Source organism: Hemicordylus capensis, chromosome 2 (assembly GCF_027244095.1).
Source record: "Hemicordylus capensis ecotype Gifberg chromosome 2, rHemCap1.1.pri, whole genome shotgun sequence".
Lineage (NCBI taxonomy): Eukaryota > Metazoa > Chordata > Lepidosauria > Squamata > Cordylidae > Hemicordylus > Hemicordylus capensis.
Window position 1 is genome coordinate 186,795,805 of NC_069658.1, and position 21,619 is coordinate 186,817,423.

Below are 21,619 nucleotides of genomic sequence, written 5' to 3' on the forward strand. Positions count from 1 at the left end.
GGAGAGGTGTATCCTCTGCACTAGAAGCCCATTGGGGACAAGAAGTGAAAGTTCACTAGCTTTTATACATGCTACCACCAGTGTTCCCTCTGTTGCTGACTACAACTCCCATAATCCCCAAGCAAAAGCCATTGCAGCTGGGGATTCTGGGAGTTGTAGTCAACAACATCTGGGAATCCCTGTTAAGATGGAACAGTGGATACCACTAGTAGGTTACACACAGACCTGTTGCAATTTGGGCAGTGTCAGAAATTGGTGGGGAAGGGGGAAACAGAGGTAATGCAAACTAGGTACTAGCCTTACTTTTATAATACCCTTATTCTTCCACTACTTATCAGGCTGCCAGGCCGTTCTGGCCAATTTTACATCTCCCTCTTACTCTCTGATTAGGACCCCTTCATAACACGTAATGCTGCCAAGTTCTGTGTGGCAGTGTGCAAAATTCGTCGAGGTCTAACCGCCAGCAAGAGTTAAGCTGGCCCTACACAGTTCATACCTGTACTGTTGCCTCCAATTTCTAGTTACTTAGTTTTATAGCGTTTACTGTTACAGCTTTTCTTTTTAGTTTTTTAGATAGTACAGAGTATCTTCGTTAACTCCAAGATTGAAAATAAGCCTGTCTGCCCGAGGGTAGGGGTGGGAGAGATGGCCTGGGAAGGAAGAGTTGAAGAGGAAAAATGGGTTAAGTGTTAAAAGCGCACACACCCCAACATCCCACTCTACCTGCCACTGCCAGCACATTCACATTAGGTGGCAAATACAAGGAAAAGAATCCTGCGTTTCTCACACAACACCTAATTCCAGCTTCAGTTTGAAAAAAATCAAACGGTTTCTCTTAGATTTAAGAGAATCTAAAGATTTTTAGCTTTCCTGTAGTTTAACCCATTGCCTTCTTTATCAATGGATAGAGGAGTAAACCTTTATCCTCCTCTCTTGACCAGCAGGAGTGAAGAGGAGCACATCAGAGAAAGAAAGAGAGAGGCAATGTGTACACACAACACGTTGGGAGAATATGTTCCTTCCCACACCCGAACGCAAGTGCATTAGTCCGTGCGTGTCCATGCTTGTTCTAGGATGCAGCTCTATGACCACACATAACATGGTCCTTAAACAAAGGAGGGGAGAGCACTTCTGTCATACCTGACCACAGCCAGTCCATTACGGAGCTCCCCAGCCAACACCTTCTCCACAAGATGCAGAACGGAACCAGCAGCCAGGCAGGCACAGCGGTAGGAATTCTTGGAGGGTGGGAGAGATGAAGGGAGGGAACCAGGTTATAGACTTGATGCCTCCGGCCTCAGAAAGAGGCTGCCCCCCTTCCCAAAGGTGACCAAGAACCCTCCTAATCAAGCCAATTCGATTGAACCTTGCTAACTTTTAGTCTTCTAGAACAGAAATACCAAAAAATTAAAAAAATAAATAATAAATGGGTGGGGCGTGGAGGGCAGAGAGAGTACACCACACATTGTAAGATAACAATACAAATCATGCAGACAAAGAAAGGCAAACTTGCTTGATCTGAATGATCTCTTCCAAGATCAGGGTTTTAAAAGACTCTGTTAGCACTAGAGCAAAAGATTCAAATATGAAGGACGGGTGGGCATTATGTGCAGGAACCAACAGAGCCTTGCAATTAAAATTATAAGCACATGCGCACACACACACACTCTATTGGAAAGGGAGAAATAATGTGTGCTAAGAAGAACTGTCAAAAAGAACTCAAATGCCATTTCCCTGATCATGTGAAGCAGGGGCGTAGTAAGGTTGGAGTGGGCCCAGGGACAAATGTAAATTGTTCAATTTCGGAGGATGAATACAACTGAAGGAAGCTGGGGCAGGTGCACGGCTGGGGGAGTCAGTCATGTGAATTGCCTCTGGGGGGCCCCACAAGGCAGTGGGCCCCCAGACAACTGTCTCCCCTTGCCCTATTATAGTTACGCCCCTGATGTGAAGCTCTGATTAATGGCCCCTTGATTTCTGGAGATTTCCTCAGAAGCACCTATACGTTCAAGGGTTTGAGCGTACAAGGGTATCAGTTTCTGAGCCAATGACTGCCCTTGCTGCTTTAGCGACTTCTGGCCCTTGTACGGGAGAGGTTCCTCTGTGCCCTCCCTCCTCTCCTGCAGCAGTTTTGCCCGAGAGAAGGCAGGCAAATACACTGCTATAGCACCTGAGAGGGAAGAGCGATATTCCTGCTTCTGCCTTTTACTGATGCTTTACTGTCTTTTATTGGTTATTTTGTGCTTTTGTTTCTTTTATTATAAGCCACCTCAAGCAGCAATGTGCTGGGGGTGGGCGGAATATAAACTTAAAAAAAACCACATTCCTCATACTATGCCGCTGCCTGGGAATTATTAAAATCAACACAAGTTTAGAGGCAGCAAGTATTCGCTCTGTTTCAGGAACTGGCAGCTCTAACACCAAGGCGAGAAACGCGTTTTTAAATAAGTCAGAATGCTAGGTTGGGTGTTAGATATTTATTTATTTTATTTTTTACTTATGTGATTTCTATACCCTCTACACACGTCACACACAACTCTGGGACTACTCACTGGGTGTAGGTAGACGGAATCATACATGTCTGACAGAGATCTCAGCTCAGTCTCGCTCATCAGTTCAGTGGATTTCATCAGAGCCAGGTACTCCTGACTGGCAAAAATATTAGGACAATCAGCAAGGCTCTGCATGAACATGCTGCCCAGCCTCTACCCCTCCCCTGCAAGCCCAAGGCCCAGTTCTCCCCCACTCCAAGACCCGCTTTCACCTGTGAGCCAAGAGGACCTCTTCCTCAGAAACAGCCTGGGCCTGTAAGGAAAGAGATGGGCTTGAGCATTCAGGCAAGGAGGCCAAATTTCTTGTTCCCCAACTAGATCCCATGGGAATCAACCCTCCACACCTCCCGCCCCGAGTCCTTGCTTGCTCCCACCCCTCTCTCACCGCCACAGGAATGCAACGCTCCAAGAGTCCACGTTGCAGCAATTTGTTTCGCGTGGCCACCAACCGCTCTGGACACTCCACGAAACTGCAGAAGAGGCAACAAAGGGGCTCGTGGGGGTAGATCAAAAACATATTAACCTGGAGGAGGCTAGCAAGGGTGGGATGGATTGGAGAACAGACAGACAAACAAGGGGGAGGGTGGACATCTCACTTTAAGAACAAGGCAACCACCACTGACATCTACCCTGACCAAAATACACAGAGACACAACTGAGACCTCTTGGGCCGAGGCAGGATCTGATGGTGTCTGATTAGAGGCCGGTTGGAAATCTTTGTCTAGATCCCAGTCCTTTAATCTGACTGATTGAAATGATAGCAAGACAAGCAGGAATGGGTGGAGAGGTATGAGAGACTGTTATAATGGGCAACAAACTGAGCTTCACTGTTTAAACTGGTATCACCATCACAAGGAAGGAGCAGGATTAAAGAAGGAAGGCAGGAAAGAGTAGAATGAAGAACTGGGATTAAAGTGGAAGAAAGAGGATATTCGTGGAGCAAAGCAGGAAAAAGGAGCCAAGACCAAGATACAAAACTAGTCTCAGTAGTCTGGCATGTGGATCTGAGGATCTACATAGTGCTAAGAAGTGCAGAATATGGAAATGTAGAGAGATTCTGGTAGCTCACATGGATACCCCAAAAATGTGGTCTTTGATGCTGAGGACAGAGCAATTTTCTAGACCTGATAGTTGAAATGCAGAGAGTGTGTGTGTGTGTGTGTGTGCGCGCACGTGTGTGTATAGTAGTAGTAGTATGGAGAAGAGTTCATCCTTAAGACTTTGGAATTTCATGGGATCAGAATAACCCTGAATACATTTCTTTACTACTATAGTTTTTCATTCATAGGCAAGGATTCCAACTGCTGCTCTTCTGCCTTCAATATACCTACTGCTCTGAAAGCCACTCTATGTCTTTGCCCCGGTCTCTCAGCAGCTTTCGATACCAATGGCCATAGTATCCTCTTGGATAAGCTGGCTGAGTTGGGTGTGGGAGGCACTGCTTGGAGATGGTTCCGCTCCTACCCGGAGGCCCATTTCCAAAAGATGGTGCTGGGGGATTACTGCTCAACCCTTTGGCAGTTATGCTTTGGGGTTCCGCAGGGTTCCGCTCTTTCCCCTACACTGTTTAACATCTACTGCCGGGAAAGATGTTTAAGATGAAACTGATGGGAGAGGTCATCCGGAGATTTAGCCTGAAGTGCCATCAGTATATAGATGACACTCAGTTGTATCTCTCTTTTTCATCAGACACTGGTGAGGCAGTGACAGTTCTGAATCAGAGCCTGGATGCAGTAATAGACTGGATGAAGGTGAAAAAGTTGAGACTCATTCCAGACAAGACAGAAGTACTGTTGGTTTCTCTGCCCAGGTGAATGATGTTCAGCCTGTTCTAGATGGGGTTGCACTCCCCCTGAAAGACCAGGTTCGCTATCTGGGGGTGCTCATTGGTCCAGCACTGTCGCTAGAGGCTCAAGTGACCTCTGTGGCTCAGAGCGTTTTTTATCAGCTTCAGCCGAAACGCCAACTGTGACCTTACCTGGCTAGAGATAGCTGGGCTACAGTTAGTCATGCTCTGGTAACCTCTCACATAGATTACTGCAATGCATTATACATGGGGCTGCCTTTGAAAAGGGTCTGGAAACTGCAGCTGGTACAAAATAGGGCTGCAAGATTATTAACTGGGACTGGGTGTTTTGATCATATTATGTCAGTGCTTTGTCAGTTGCACTGGCTCCCAGTCTGTTTCCAGACCCAATTCAAAGTGCTAGTTTTAACCTTTAAAGGCCTAAATGGCTTGGGACCAGGTCGGACCTTAAAATCTTCTTTGGAGGCCCTGCTCCAAGTGCTCCTGCCAAACGAAGTGAAGCAGGTGGCTACTAGGGAGAGGGCCTTTTCGGTGGTTGCACCCCTTTATGGATAGCCTTCCCAGTGAGGTTCACCTGGCTTCATTACTTTGTTCTTTTAGATGTCAAGTAAAGACCTTTTTGTTCACTCAGGCCTTTTACATTTCGGTTTTTAAATTTGATTTTTAAAACTGACTTTTAAAAAGTTTTAAATTGTATGTTGTGTGTGTGGCATGTTCATGTTGAGGCATAATGTATTATGTGTTTTTATTTGATGCTTTAATGCTGTGTTGTGAGCCGCCCTGAGAACAATTTGTTATGGGGCAGCTAACAAATAAAGTTTATTATTATTGTTTGTTTATTGTTCCAAGATTTCAAGAAACTGAAAGTTAGAATTCCAAATTTCATACACAAAAATCCACACAGCCAAATGAAGTTCATTCATGCAAGCGTGCTTGAGCAAGATAATTTACTCAAATAGGAGAATCCAGATTTTCCTGCCACTGCCCATAATACAGAATTGCCAAACCCCACCCCTGGCAGTGGTAACTACAGGCCCTCTCAACCCCTTACTAGTAAACATAATCTACTGTTTTAATCTCTGCGAAAATCATATTAGGAGGGAGAACTGCTTTAGATGTCATCTTTTTATCAACACAATCTGAAAACAAGTGGTAAAGAGACACTGACAAGGATCTCTTCATACAGATGCTTTTAAAAAGATCCCTGTAGATAAAAAATCATTGAAGGAACCTCTGAGGGATGCAATAAAGAGAAATGATGGAGCAGAAGCATGGGAAGATTGTATCATGGAAAGGAATTGGTTCAAACATTTCAGTGTTTCCCAAACAATTCTGCATTCATTTATTTAAGGTTTTTTCCAATGTATAACTCCACCATTCTGGCCCTAAACGGTATGCCTATAAACAGTAAAGGCCTAGCTAGGGTTTTCCAAAGACCACACAATGCTGCAGGCCCAGTTGATTCTTACATCGCTATCCTAAGGTACTTCTTAGAGCAGATACAAAGACTGTAATCTTTGAATGCTCCCAGGTGACACAAAATAGAACTGTCTACACAGAGAAAAGATGACACATTGGGAAGATCGGCTGAACTCTTGTCTACTGACATGCTAGATTTCTACAAGCAAAAAGGGGTGCGTGCCTGTGTGGACAGGCATTTCAAATCAGTGTTCCCTTTAACAGGGATCTCCAGATGTTGACTACAAATCCCAGAATCCCCAGCTGCAGTGGCTTTTGCTTGGGGATTATGGGAGTTGTAGTCAACATCTGGGAATCCCTGTTTGAGGGAACACTGATTCAAACTTGCAAAAAGCCCTTACCTACTTGCAACCTGAAGTGGTATAGTCCAGGAAAACCCTGACCACATGATTCTGCTGATTCTATGGAGTAGACCACTGAAAGCCACTTTGGCACTGTTCAGCAGAGCTAAATCCCACACTACTCCTATATCATCATTTAGGAAGCATCTGCTCCTTACCACATCAGAATTTCCTCTCTTAACCCTAAGAGTTTTGTGGAATCTGGCCACACAGAAATGACCTTCAGGCTACTCTAGTAATAATGTAATTAAAACAGTACAGGAAGTGTGTTTGTATAGAAACCAGAGAGATGCGGTAAGCGGGGTATCCTACTCAAGTACCTAGTGAGGTTTCCAGATGATCACGGTAGACATCTATGCAGTTAAGAAGAGATTACAGTTTCATAACATTTGAGAAACATTGAGTGAGATAGGAGCAAGACAACTTACTGTGGAACAAGAGCCAGAGATGCAGGGGCAGAATTAGGACTGGCTGCCATAGGCAGTGGGAGGTGTCAACAAGAAATGGAGGATGATGGGAGTGTGATGAAACTTCACCAGGAGAGTGAGCAGAGATTAAGGCAGGTGGAGTGGGATTAAAAAACAAAAACAAAACCACCACCACACATTTACAAGCAGCATAAAGGGGGATAAGATCAGGGTTATATTTACCCACATCCAAACCAAGGGTACATTTTCCCCCCTGCCAGGAAAAGAATAATCAATGGTTTTGGAATAAGGAAACATACATTAGAGTGCATAATGAGAAATGCAGTCCAGCAGGGCCTGGGACTGCACACCCTTGTGTACTTTAGGCTGTATGATCTTTCAAAGAAGAAACATTTTCCCACTTCACCACCCCATTCTCTTTTAAGGCTCTCAAGTATCAGTAGAAACAGCCATACCAAGGTGAACACAAAACGTTATGGGCTTGCAGTGATTGGCTGGTGCCTGGAACATCACCAGTTCACCTTCTGCTATGTCCTCAGAGCAATTTTTCAACTGAGAATCAATTGTTTGTATCCCGCTCCCCAGCTCCCCGCATGAGGTGCCAAAAGAACCTTTAAGTGTTATGTATACACTTTTTAAAAAGAAGCCAGCCAGCCCACCTGAAGCAAGAGGGAAGAACAAAACAAAAGAAGAAATCACTGTTTGAACTGGAGGCAAGTAGGTCTGTTGCTTGCAGTGTGAAGATAGGGCAAAGCTAGGCTCCCCTTCCCAAAGGGGCGGGGAGGGGAGCTAGTTTTTAGACAAGCCAAAGGACACCCTTCCCTATTGCTGACTGCTGATAGAGCAGGACATAGAAACTGTGGTTAGATACAAGGAGGAGCTACTAGGTTTGGGGAAAGGGATACACATTATGGGCAGGTACAGACATAACAGCAGCACCTGAAGTTGTCATCGCTCAGGGAGCACGCACCCCCTCACCATCCCTGCACAAGCCTCTACTTCCATTTCTATGTTCTGATATGCCAAGATTGAAGGATTTGGACAACATGACCAACCTCGGCATATCCTGCCCTACTTCCCTTAGTCTCTACTTACTGCCTGGTCTGCGGAGGACCCCAGAGTCATTGTAGAAGATTCTGGGGCAGGCTACACACTCAGGTCTCAAAGAGTCAGGCCTGCCAGGCCTTAGCATGGTCCCCAAATGAACTGAGCACGTGCCCTACTATACATCCAGTATGCTTCCGCAGCTGTACGTTACAGGAGAAGATTTACCATGATGGAAAAGTGGTTTTTCAGGGAAACCCATCTGCCATTAGTAGATCTTCTAAGTGAGAAACGCCCAATAGGTTTCCTAGGAAACCAAGCATTCAGAGAAACCATTTGGCAACCAATGCTCTCAGCAATATGCAAGAGCATTCACCCGCCATGTTTTTGCACAGTATGTGCTTTCTCTTGCAATACACACTTTTCATACACCTTCCCTTAAGGCAGCACTGCTGACTGGAAGATCATTGAAGTGTTGTCTTTTGTGGATGGGAAATGTCATCCTGGTGTGCAGATTAAACCTGCTTCTGCACACAGTTTAGCAGGTGAATTGAAAAACGATGCACACACATTGATCTTGGAGGTGCATGCACAGTGGACAGCAGGAGTACCCAAAGCAGCAGTCTCCATTCAAACTGCACCATGTGTAAAGGGCCTGAATTTGGACTGTGTGTTCTTTGGCAATCAGCACCAGCCAGTTGTACAATAAGTTTCCAGCTATATGCCAGAAGCATAGAAAGGGCTATTCAGAACGAACGATTACCATTTGACAGATGAAAGAAGTAAAAACAGAACCGCAATTGATATGCAGAAGAATGGTACATGGAGATAAATGCATTAATCAAAATTCAATTGCCTCCTGCGGATTTGCCAACAACGAATCAGGCATGAGTGAAACACTTAGGGTTTTCTTCACTGAAATTAAATAACGCTGTCGTACTGGCAGATGGGCTCAAGAACAGCCACTCAGCCCATTTCAGAATCATCACTCAAGGGGTACTGGATCCAAATTAGATACAATGGTAAACATCAGGCTACCGGCAAAAGTGGCCAATCTAGCCCTTTCGTTTTGTCACAGGAAGCTGCCTTCTACCAAAACACCTAGCTCAGCATTGCCTACACTGACTGGCAGCACCTCTCCAAGGTTTCAGAGAAGAGTCTCTCTCAGCCTTGTCTGGAGATGCCAGGGAGGGAATCGAGAACACTCGGCATGCAAAGCAGATCTTCTGCTAGGTGGACCCATCCCACAGGACCACAACATAAGACAGTTTCTACTAGATGTCACACTGGCAGCTTCCCTCCTGAGGCAAACAGCCGGAGGGAGGGGTGTCGGGGTGTGTGTGTTGGGGCGGGGGGAGACAAAATAAGTTTCATCAGGACCACAACACCGAAGGAAAAGTTTGTTTAAAAAACCCTCCCACTACAACATGGTCCCAATTCCTGGGCAGGGGGTGGAGTGGAGGTGGGGGGGGGGCACACCCCCTGGCTATTTCCAAAGGAAAAACAAACACATTTGACACACTATGTAGCTGGACCCCAAGCAACTCCTAAATATGCTTAGGATCAACTTCAAGGAGAGTTCTGTTGGGTCACAGCTCCAGCATCCCTTTGCCTCCAGGAAACCCACAAGTAAGGGCATGAAGGCAAGAGCCCTTCTCATCTTCTCTGCCCCCCAGCAACTGCTATTCAGGCATACACTGGCTCAGTACATGGAGGCTATTTACCCATCCATTTAGCTATTCATACTTGATAGTCATCGATGGGTCACTCCTCCACCAAATGGTCTAATCAATTTCTCAAACCTGGGGCCCCAGGATATGGGTGGACTACAGCCCGCATCATCCCCCTCCACAATGGGGCTATTGAGGATGAGAGCTGTGATCCAACAATATCCTGGGGCCCCAAGTCTTAGAGCCCCTGGTCTAATGCTTTTTTAAAACTATCTAAATCATGTCAGCTAAAAAAAAAGCTCATTACAGCTCTCTAACTCATGATATATTTTTAAATAAGGTCTTCTCCTATACAAACATCTCACCTTTACTCTCTGGAGTATTTATTATTTAGGCATTTACCCTTACCTTGGTCACTTGAAGTGGCGCAACAGGGAAATGCTTGACTAACAAGCAGAAGGTTGCCGGTTTGAATCCCCGCTGGTACTGTATCTGGCAGCAGCAATATAGGAAGATGCAGAAAGGCATCATCTCATACTCTGCATGGAGGGAGGCAATGGTAAACCCCTCCTGTATTCTACCAAAGAAAACCACAGGGCTCTCTGGGCCCCAGGAGTCGACACCGACTTGATGGCACACGTTACCTTTTACCCTCACCCTGACCAAAATGTTCAGGTGTCTTGTAATTTGATATTTCCATCTCTTATTAAAAACTCCTTCCTTTCCTTTCCTTCTTTCTTTTTTGTACTCACAAGATTTAAAAAACCAAAAAACACCTTACTGCAACAAGAAAAAGCTGTTTAATTTTTAATCCATGTTAGGTAAGTTTGTAAACAACCCCTCTAAGAAAAATAATTGGACAGATGGTTAAAAAAGAAGCAAGGAGAGGTAGACAGAGACAGTTCCAAAGTTAGAGTTAGGAGCACATGAGACTGGGATTAAGGGACTGCGATCAGGATAAACAAAATGGGTTCTTTACTCAAATTTTTGGGGGAAGAAGACTCTAGAAGCACCTTTACACTATAAACTTTAAAGCCGTTTCGCAGTCTTGACATCACCCCATGGAATCATGGGAACTAACTAGGCTAGGGATATCTTGTGGTCTTCAATATCTCCACTCACTCGTAATTCTCAGAGATTCTTGGGGAGTAGGGTGTTCTCCCTAAGAATGCCACTTTAAATTTCAAGTGAATATTCAATCTACTGCATGCAACATTCGAAACCCCTCTCCTTCACCCCAAGTACCTCTCATCCCAGAGGCAGTGAAATTCTGTCATCCGCTCATCCCAAACCAGGCCAGTCCCTGTGGGTACTGCACATTCTGTGGTGAGATCCTGGTTAGAAGGAAAAGATTGAACAGTGGTGTGAGGAGAAAAATATCTTGCAGGGGTAGTTGGCCTTGTAATCGTAACCCTCCTCCGCCAACCACCCCCACTTTGTTCCAGTTTGTCCTCCATCTGCAGCCACACCTTTGCTTTAAAGCACCAGATATGAGGTGATAATATATTCTAAGGAAAAGTACAGCTGAGCATGTGCAAAGTACCTCTCCATCTCCACTGAGCAAAAGCAAACCACACTCTCCACAAGGCTCTTTCCAGGATAAACAGTGGGGCCCCCATGCAGATCTGAGCCCTGGCACCTTCTTTAAAAAAAAAAACTGTACACACTTCTCTTGACAACTCAGAGAACAAAGCCCCCCAAATATCTTGAAAAACCTTTAAAGGTTTTATAGGTGATGCTTATATTGGTACTCCATGCCACCACTAAACCTTTTGCTGCTACTCTGTACCTGACCACATTTGCTCACTTTCACCAATGAACACAAGAATCCCACCTTCCAATTCCTCTGACACAGGGGTGGGGCCACCACTGGGTGAACGGGTTCAAAGAACCCGGGCCACCGCCCCTCAGGGGCCACATCTCATGGCCCCAGACCCACCCCGCACATCTGACATCAAACCGGGGGTGTGTGTGTGTGCTTCGTTCCCAAACTGAGCCACACAGCCCTGTTTGGGAGCGAAATTGGCCCCCGCAGTGTTGGCAGCACAGCGGGAGCGACTCTCCCTGCCTTTTAAAGGCAGGGAGAGCTTCTCCTGGCCACGCGGCCAATGCAGCATGCGAGGATTTCGCTCCCAAACGGGGCCACGGGGCTCAGTGGCTGAACCTGGGCTGCCCGGGGTTGCGGCAGTGGCTGAACCCAGGCCGCCACTGGCCTCCCTCTGCCCCTGCTCTGCCGCAGCCCTGCTAGCCCCATCCCCTGCGTCTGACATCAGATGCAGGGAACATTTAGCCACGCCCCCATCTGAGGACAGACATGGGGCGGGGTTTAGCTCCCAAACGGGGCCCTGCGGCTCCGTTCAAGAGTTAGATTGGCCCACACTGCGTTGGCAGCACGGCCAGAGCGGTTCTTCCTGCTTTTAAAAGGCAGGGAGAGTTGCTCTGCCCCGTGCTGCAATGCGGGCCAATTTTACTCCCAAACGGGGCTGAGGGGCCCCGTTTGGGAGCTAAACCACACCCCCGCATCTGACCTCAGATGCGGGGGCGTGGTTAAATGCTCTCTGCCTCTGATGTCAGATGCAGTGGATGGGTCTAGCGGGGCTGCAGCGGTGGCTGAATCCGGGCTGCCACTGGCCTCCTTCCACCCCTGCTCTGACAGTCAGTGAAGACTGCCCCCCTGATCCGCGCTGTTTTCCTATCCCAGAGCTCAGGGTTCAAGCATTGATCTTGCGGCAGCAAGACCAATGAGAGCTGCAACCACCCTGGTTGCATATGAAAGGGAGACTACATATATGAGCACTGTAAAATATTCCCCTTAGTGGATGGCACTGCTCTTGGAAGAGCATCTAGGTTCCAAGTTCCCTCCCTGCATCTCCAAGATAGGGCTCCTGCCTGCAACCTTGGAGATGCCACAGCCAGTCTATGTAGACAATACCGAGCGAGATGGACTAATGGTCTGACTCCGTATATGGCACCTTCCTATGTTCCATTGTTCCATTCAACCTACCAATCGCTGCAAGCCTGCGAGCAGCTCCTCCGCATCTTTGTTCAAACGCTTGGCCCGCCCTTTTCGCTTCGCCTCTGGCAGTCCCCCCTTTTTGTTCGCTTTTCTCTGGAGAAACCAAGAAATGGCAGAAGGCGTCAATTCAGTGCATACGCACCACAACAAAGACCATAAGCCCACACACTCCTACCCAGAATGGGGCAGAAGGGGCAGGTGCTTTTCTCACCCTTCTCTTCACCCAATTTCATTAACAGTGGGGTAGCTGTTACCTCCCACTGTCTCATTCCAATAAAGGGTTACTTTACCGAAGGTGCTCGCGTCTCCAAAAGGTGCACAGAGGGGGACTCCAATATTGCAGCATCGCCCAAATCAGAAGCCATCATAGGGGTAACAGATGCCCCTTCGTTCTAGTCCTGTAAGAGAAGAACAAAAAACAAATCCCCCATGTTACAGCGGCAGCTTGCACCGGCTAAACACTGAGGCATTTTATAAGGGAAAGGGCCTATTTGCTATTCAGGGGACTCTAACCCCCCACATAAAAATAACTTCCACTACCAACTCTAGGATCGCTTTGGAACCAGTTTCCACAAAAAAGGAAAGACACAAACTGCTTCCACAAAGGTCTTAGTTTGTTAATTCTCATTATGTGGGATCGACCTATAAAGATAAGCATTAGAATAGAGATAATATCTAATATAATAGAGGAAATAGACACACATAAAAATAGGATCCTAACTAAAGAGATTGACACAGAAAGAACAAAACAAGGAATAATACTAACCAGCACTTAGGAAGCATATATATATACACAACATTTTGTGTAGACAAGACAGTACAGTTACCAAAGCCTAGGATTTATTTAAATACATATACCCTGCTTAATCTAGTCCTGCTTGGCATTCAAAGCAGTTTCTATACAACAACAATCATTAATAAAAACCATTTTAAAATCCATCTAACACATGCAAAACAGCAAGTAGGAAATTAATTTAAGAGCAGATCTTTCAACCCTCGTGGTTTAGCTCCCAAATGGGGCCCTGCGGCTCCGTTCAAGAGTTAGATTGGCCCACGCTGTGTTGGCAGCACAGCCAGAGCGGTTCTTCCTGGCGCTAGCAAAATTGGTCTTTTGTGTCACTCCTCTAAACTGCACCAATTTCTGGTGTGTGCACATGCATGTCGCCTTCTTGGATGGACCTGACAGCAAAAGAATTATGGTTCTTTGAGGAAGCGTTTTATCACTGAAATGTTGAAGACCATAAGAAGTTGCTTCCTACTGAGTAAAACTATTGGCCCAACTAGCTTAGTATTGTCTAGACTTACTGGCAGCAGCTTCTCCAAGGTTTCAGGCAGGAGTCTTTCCCAGAGCTTCCTGCAGAAACTGCCAGGGATTGAACCTGGAACTAGTGTGTGTGGTTATTGATTTAACACATCAAATTTATTTATTTATTTATTTATTACATTTTTATACCGCCTTTCTGCCTTGACAAAGGCACCCAAAAGCAGTTTACAATATTAAAAGAAAGATTAATACAATGTTGTCTCAGGCTGTTGGTCGTTTCAGAAACTGAAGACAAGAGCTCACTCACATGGGTGCCTCCTTTCTTGCCTTCCTCTCAGGAAGAGTAATGAGTATGTGTGCAAATTAAGTCAACTGAAAGAGTATGAAGATGCCTTCAGTGTCTTAGCCTGTGAACTCACCTGGCACCCCACTCCTTGGAAACTGAAACAGCCACTCCAATTTTAAATTCTGTGGCATTACTGATGTACATCCTAATCCATGTGCTTAGAACTGCAATCACAGTTGTATAGTTTAGATCCTTGCTAACTTGGCAAAGAGGCATCTTTTCAAGGGGTGGCTCTCTCATATTTAGCAACAGGAGAACAACTGTCCCTATTCAGTCCAGCACAACATCCTTCCCAGTAACTGTTGCTGGTGACTGTCTTGTGTTGTGTTTGTTCTTTAAGAATGTTAGCCCTTTTGGGACAGGGAACCATCTTTGCATTTCTTTTGCTTTGAGAACTTTTGCTGAAAAGCAGTATACAGGTTGATTTGTTTGTTTAGTTCATTTCCATTTCTAGCCTGCCCCTTCTTAAGGGTTCGGTTACAACCAAACAACAAGAAAAACAACAAGAAAATTAAACATTACCCAGTGCCTGCTAATTCTGGCTATTGAATACCAGGCCAAAGTTCTACAGATAAGGCTCTGACTTAGAAGTTAAAATGTGAAAATAGAATAAAAGCTATTGCCAAATATGTACAACTCGCTGGGGAAAGAAATGGTAGACAGAGGATTAAATGTGCTGCAGAAAGGCCACATCTATTCACAGGTAACACACAAGGGACTAAAATGTTAGTTAAAATGTGACTGTACAGCCACTTGCCTACATGACCATCAATTTAAAATCTCAGAACAAGCACACTGAAAATGGCATAGATGTCTTTCAAACAGCAGGAGAGAGGCTCAGAAGTGCTTTTTAGATGATACTGTCACAGACACCTATAAGTTTTTACCCTTGGCCCTGATAAAACAAATTGATAGTTCTCCCCTGGCCAGTTTGTTCTCCTTCGTCCTAATACTAGCACGCATGAAAGAGAACACCACAAGAATTTCTCTTTCTGTTGGCACTGTCTCTATTATGCACAATAATGTACATACTAACTTCCAATCATCTAGTCATCGCAGCCTTTTTTCCAACTTTCCCCCCAGCCTCCCCCCCCCAGCTGACAGGAAACTGGCTTGGCTGAGGGTGCAAACCTACAGACACCCTTCCCAAAAGAAGTTCTTTTAAGTCCTTGAACACCAGCTGTTGCAAGAAAACGGGCAGTATGGGAGATTTTAAGGTACAACAAAAGAACACAGAAGCGACTGCGGAGACAAGGCTAATTCACCCTTCCATCTCCAGTCTTGCGGCGGGAGAGATAATATCCCAAAGCCCACCCCACATTGCTAAGGTAGGAACACCCATTATCTCAACCAGCCACCCCCAAACTCCAGACATGTATCTGAGAACCTTATTATAGACATTTTCTCCCGTCCTCCAGAAATCAGAGACCCTGGACCGCACCCACCCACTCACCTCCCTATACACCCCGTTTGGGAGGCGGGGATCTGCAAGGCTAAGGAGGGGGGAGTGCAGGCAGAAGGCGGCAAGGGCGCTGGAGGATACAATTATGGATCATCAGCAAATGGGGGTGGGGGGCGCAACCAGCAAACCCCCCTCTCGGTATCCCTCAGCCCATTATTGGGGGGGGGTGTCTCCTCCTCACCTGAAGCTCCAGCCAGCCTTCAAGCTGCCAGGCACTTGGTCTCTCCCGGGGCGCCGCCTGATGCTGTCACCCAGCCCCGCCCCGCCCCGCCCCGCCCCCCAGCCGCCCGAGGAAAGAGGAAAACCATTCGTCGCACACGGCAGAAAGTGGGCGAGACCACTCCTTGTGGGGAGGGCGCCGGCGGGAGTTACACGTTGGGCGGTACCATTCAGGAGACTGACAGAAAGCGGCCACTAGGTAACTTAGGCGAGACCATTTTCCTCCCGTCCTTGGAGCGATTCATTCCGTTTCAAGTCAGGGGTGGAGCTGTGCACCCCATTCAATTGAATTCCCCTCAACTGCCTGTTTTCCGTTTCTTTGTTCCTAGGAAGCGTGGCTGGCAAATTATAGTTTAAATGCTAAAGTATGCCGAGTTATGGTTATGATCACCTCCTACTTGCTTAAGGCTGTCTGTCTGGGTCACAGTATAGCCAAGCGGAACAACATATGTTGCAACTGAAATAAACCCAGTTCAGGATTTGAGTGGATCGCCCCGGAAAATACCATAAGTCGGGAATGTAGGAATATATAAACATAATTTTTTATTTTATTTTATTTTATTTTAAACTGTGACGTCTTCACAAGAAGGCTCACAAAGGTGGGCGGCGCAGCACCGCGGTGAAATGCAACTGGAACTACCCACCAGAAATTCAACCAGCTCCGCAGTAAAACGCAAAGATTCAGCAGCATTTTAAAACCAACTGATGATAAAGCGTTTCCGTCAAAAGGCTCATAGAAAAGGAGGGTTTTCACAGCCTTCTTGAAGGCTGCAAAAGAAAGGAGCCGGCGTATTTCTCAAGTGCAGGGCAGTGGGGGAAAAAGTAGATCCAGCTCTGGAGCTTCAGGTGAGGAGGAGATCCAGACAGACACACACACAATAATGGACTCAGCGGCGACTTTGCAGCACACACTGGAATATATTTTAACCGAGCCCCTTGAGGACTAACACATTTATTGTGGCAGAGACAGCCTTGTCAACTGAAGGTAAAACTGCTTAAAGCAAATGAAAAGCGCTTCTGAGCACATACACAACACTTTCCTTATTGAGTAGCTTTTGTTAGTCACTGCACAGGTAGAATTAGGAACAGTAATCCACAAAGAATCCAGAATGAGATAAACCAAAAGCTAACAAAGAGATACTCAAAATTTGAAATACATGGAGATAATATAAAGAATTACACCAAAATATAAATAAAATTACACCAACAGATGTAGTGAAATATAATTCAGTACACCAATTAGTGAATTTTAACAAAGCAATCAGTTTGGTAGCATTCAGTAATAAAAGTCCATAGAAGTAGGTGTTCCAAACTCAAAAGAGAAGTCAGATCTTGCAAATATCTGGATCATGGATATCCAGTTTGAATTATTGTAGACCTTCCAGATCCGGACAATTACAATATTAAAGAACTTGGTCTCTTAAGAATATTGTAATTATCCAGATTTGGAAGGTTTACAGCAATTCAAACTGAATATCCATGATCTTGGTGATATTTGCAAGATTTGATTTATTTTTTGACAGTTTGGAATTCCTGCTTCTATGCACATGTTATTGATGAATGCTATCCAACAGGTAGATTCCCTTGTTAAAATACACTAATTGTTTTTATAGTTTGGTGTAATTCTTTTTGTGACTTCAATATATTTCAGATTTTGAGTATCTATTTTTGGTTAATCTCATTTTGGATTCATTGAGGGTTACTGTAGCAATTTGTAAACCCAATATTTACATTTCCTCTTCATTTACTTTCAAGTAGAATTAGGAATCGTAGCTTCCAAACTGCTTAGAGCCCCAGTATCTCTTGTGACACACCATTTAATATCTGCTGATCTCTCAGCCACAGTCTCCCATGGGGACAATAATATGAGGGTAATATTACTACTAAGAAGTCCTACCCACAGGGCTATTGCAAAGGTGCCCTTTTCAAAGGTAGCATCCTCCATCCTCCCCACTCAACACAAGGGAATGTGGAATAGCCAAGACAGTCCTCAGCATGGGGAAGGCAAAGAAAAATGGATTGCAGCAATTCAGTCCCCTCTAAAGCATCTGTGCAAGCACTACAGAAGTGAATAAGCAGTTTACTGTGGAAGTAAAATACTTGTATTTGGAAAGGTGCTGGTATGAATGTAGTTTCAGAAACAGACCAAAGTACACAACCTCCATGTCATATGCTGCAGAAAGATGGGAACAATGGCCCTGGAGATGTGATACCTGAATGCCAGGCAGGTCTCACATATTTTAAAAATAATGCAGGACGTGTGAAATGGGAGGGAGACTGAGAAAGCAGGTGGGAAACCAAATTGCTGCTGTAAAATGACAAAGACAAGCTCAAGCTATGTCACAATCTTCCATCAGATCAGAAATGTATGGTGATTTTTTAAAAAATGAACATGTATAGACTACTTTGTCCTTAACACTCAGGAGACGTTACAATAGCTCCTTAGAACCTTAATTTTCTCAACAACAGTGTGAAATAGGTCACTAAGAACATAATAGCCCTGCTGGATCAGGCCCAAGACCTGGTCTAGTATCCTGTTTCACACAGCGGCCCACCAGATGCCTCTGGGGAGCCCACAGGCAAGAGGTGAGGGCATGCCTTCTCTCCTGCTGTTGCTCCCCTGAAACTGGTATTGAGAGGCATCGTGCCTCTGAGGCTGGTGGCCCAGAGCCACCAGACCAGTAGCCATTGATAGACCTGTCCTCTATGAATTTGTCTAAGCCCCTTTTAAAGTTCCCATTTTGCAGATGAAGAAAACAGGGTCATCACCATCTACCACAGTTGAACTGGGATTTGGACTCAGAATAGGCAAATATTCTATCTTCCTGAATCATGGCAGTTTCCATCCCGCTAAAATTAGTTGTGTCTCAAGAAAGAAAGCAATAGAACAAATCAATCAAAACTAACATTACCTGGATTGGGACCCGTAGGTCTCAATATCCCTGTTTGGGTCCAATTCCAGTTCACTGTGGGGGAAGCTTTCTGAGCCAGTTTTTGGGTTTGGATTCAGTGCAACTCCTTGCTTATAAGAGGAGTTTTGTAAGTTGTAACTAACAGAAAATAATAAATAAGCATAGATCTATTTGTGTGATTCATCCTCAGGACTAGTGTTTTTGTTTACATTTAAGCTTTCTGAGCCAGTTTTTGGGTTTGGATTCAGTGCAACTCCTTGCTTATAAGAGGAGTTTTGTAATTTGTAACTAAGAAAATAATAAATAAGCATAGATCTATTTGTGTGATTCATCCTCAGGACTAGTGTTTTTGTTTACATCGTTTCCCACATTTTACAGACAAAAATAGGGATATGCTTGTAACAAACCTATTTCCATAAAAAGGATAATTGCCTGAGGTACCTCCCCCAACTCTTACTAGTTGCTGAAAGCTCTGCCATATTATTTACTCTGCAAAAGCCTGGCCTTCACTTGAATTTAAAATTCAACGTGGCACTTGTTCCAGTACTGAAAAATATTGTAGAAAAGCACAATTGCTCTACAATACATCAAGAATTCAAAATAGACCTCAGCAGCTGCAAAGTATATGAAACGATTGCTACACACTAGTAAATACATAGACATTTATATGCCTGAGCATGATGAGACACAAGATACATTCAGGGATTACCAGGGGCAAGTACCAGAAGATAGGGACAGGACAGCTGGAATGTATGGGAGCACTGTTTCTCCTTTTTAAAAAATTGCCTAGAAACACTGCATTGCCCCAGCTGTTGGTATGTGTGGACCTAAGCCATGCTGTGCAGGTTTGGGACCATAAGTAAGACAGAGTGCATTCTGCATATCTGCTTGTGAGCTCATCAGATAGTTGGTGCAAAATCTGCCCTTACGATGGCGGAGAAAACTTTTTTTTCCTTAATGGGTGACCAAAGGAGCTAAATGATGGTTATAGTGATGTTCTCTTCATTCCAGACTCAGATGTGGGCTTATGTTCTGGGATGCCATTTAAACACAGCCTGGCCATACATAAATAGCCCAAGTCCACACAAGGAGCCTGTGGCAGAGTGCAGGAAACTGAAGCCAGCTTTATCAGAAAATGTGACACAGTGAAAACAACTAGCTGTTATCTCAAATCTTCCGACCAGTCCCACAGTTAGTGGTCCTCGCTTCCTTACTAGACCCAGAACGTCTGTCTCAGTAGGTCAGCTTGGTACCCACTGCTAGTGCTAGTTGGAATGAAACTTGGATTAAGCCCAGAGGAGGGGGAGGAACTTCAGCCAATTCACAGCTCTTCCTGCCTTCTGCAACCTTTGGAACCTTATTCCCAGCACCGGTGCCAGCCCTTTATCCGAGAAGGAGGGGACTGCGTGGGGAGCAATGATCTCATTATGCAGGCCTCTAGGGGCCATGACTTGATGGGCCAGATAAAGCCCCAACGGCCTCCTTTGATGACTCTGCTGAAGGATATGGGAAAACGGGAGGGGAAAGAAAGATGCTTGATGATACAGCCCCCACCATCAGCACAGCAAGACTGATCCAAACCAGGCAGCCCTTGGAGGGATTCTCCTAGATTCTACTAGCAGGTCTGGGAAAGAAAGAAAGAAAATGTGTGTGGGATGAGATGCAAGTATGTTAATATTTGAGATAGGGTTGTTGTGTCCCAACTGACAGACACATAGGCTCCAACTGCACGTTTACCAGGCACAGCTTCTGGAATCTGTTCCTTACAAGGATGCAGATCCTCCCTTAAGCATTTAAGTAGTCCACCCCTCATTTTACTGGACTCCAAACTGCCAAGCCTAATAAACTATATCTTCAATCTTTACAACATATTTGTCTCCCCTCTCTTCCCCAAAAACATTTAAGCAAGGAGTTGCTTCTCAAGCTTTCCCTCTGCCTGCATCCTCAGTTCCTGTCCCTACTTTGGCCTCTTGGGGGTGCCTTGTTCAATTTTGTTCACAGGAGTTGCCAGGATTCATCTCTCTCAAAATATCTAGAAATCAAACCTCCAAGTGGGTGCATCATGGATACATCCTGTCTCTAGTGCACCTGCTTACGAGTGCACAACGACACAACTAGCAGGTGGAATCTCATCTTCATCAATGTGTCATAGTGGGTGGGGGATCTGGACATAGGAAGCTGCCTTATACCGAGTCAGACCATTGGTCTATCTCGCTCAGTTTTGTCTACACAGACTGGCAGCGGCTTCTCCAAGGTGGCAGGCAGGAATCTCTCTCAGCCCTATCTTGGAGATGCCAGGGAGGGAACTTGGAATCCTCTGTATAAAAGCATGCAGATGCTCTTCCCAGAGTAGCCCCATCCCCTAAGGGGAACAGCTTGCGGTGCTCACACTTGTAGTCTCCCATTCAAATATAAACCAGGGCAGACCCTGCTTAGCAAAGGGCCCAATGCATGCTTGGCAAAGGGGACAATGCAAGACCAGCTCATCCTTGGGCTGAGAATGGGCTGTTAGAAGGGTATCCCTCTTTTCATCTGTGAGATGTTGGAAGCAGTGCAGCAGCAGGGAGAAGGCACAACACACTCCTGCAGAGCATCTCCACATAGTGTTCCTCCAGTGGCTGTTGCTGGTGTCTCCCTTGTGTTTCTTTTTTAGACTGTGAGCTCTTTTGTGCAGGAGAATTTCCCCATGAATTGAGCCCCATGTTAATGAGTGTGTTTGCAGGGTGGTGGGAGTGCCACTGGGATTTCTTGCCTCAGGCACTTTGGCATGTCACCACCTGTACTCCATGAAGAAAAATCCCTTCCCCTAGAAGGCTTCATTAAAATAATGGTCTTTAATTACATAAAATATTTCCAAAAGGCACTTGAGAAAGCTGACACCCAGTGGGGGAATTCTTCCCCTGTAGGTCAAGCAGTGTCATAGCTGAGACCTGCAGAAAGAAAATGCGCCCTCACCCCATCTCTGTTAACGCAGAGTCGTATATATATTTTCGGCAGCTTCAAGACAAATTTCAGCCCAATAGCATGGCATTGATGATAGAAGCTTGGCAGCAGATTTACAAAGCCAGCAAGGAGAGCA

General features: G+C 45.4%; 1 protein-coding gene and 1 long non-coding RNA gene across 5 annotated transcripts in view; one reads left to right on the plus strand and one right to left on the minus strand.

Moving 5' to 3' along the window:
* The window catches only part of HDAC6 (histone deacetylase 6), a 54,771-nt gene extending 39,088 nt beyond the window's left edge, over nucleotides 1–15,683 (minus strand). For 2 of the 4 annotated variants that reach the window (XM_053293749.1, XM_053293747.1), the window contains exons 1-8: nucleotides 15,591–15,683; nucleotides 12,628–12,735; nucleotides 12,326–12,430; nucleotides 10,567–10,655; nucleotides 2,938–3,022; nucleotides 2,765–2,805; nucleotides 2,553–2,649; nucleotides 1,141–1,238 (exon numbers count right to left, since the gene is read on the minus strand). In XM_053293749.1, coding sequence (XP_053149724.1) covers nucleotides 1,141–1,238; nucleotides 2,553–2,649; nucleotides 2,765–2,805; nucleotides 2,938–3,022; nucleotides 10,567–10,655; nucleotides 12,326–12,430; nucleotides 12,628–12,705 — 593 coding nt within the window. In that variant the 5' untranslated portion in view covers nucleotides 12,706–12,735; nucleotides 15,591–15,683. Of the gene's footprint in view, nucleotides 1–1,140; nucleotides 1,239–2,552; nucleotides 2,650–2,764; nucleotides 2,806–2,937; nucleotides 3,023–6,829; nucleotides 6,868–10,566; nucleotides 10,656–12,325; nucleotides 12,431–12,627; nucleotides 12,736–15,400; nucleotides 15,510–15,590 lie in introns of those variants that run through there. The other 2 variants (XM_053293748.1, XM_053293750.1) reach the window with 2 other exon arrangements.
* Nucleotides 15,684–15,851: 168 nt separating this feature from the next.
* On the plus strand, nucleotides 15,852–20,409 carry LOC128344160 (uncharacterized). The gene is made up of 2 exons (XR_008315700.1): nucleotides 15,852–16,613; nucleotides 19,552–20,409. It is a non-coding gene; the product is annotated as an uncharacterized LOC128344160 (long non-coding RNA).
* The last annotated feature ends 1,210 nt before the right edge of the window (nucleotides 20,410–21,619 follow it).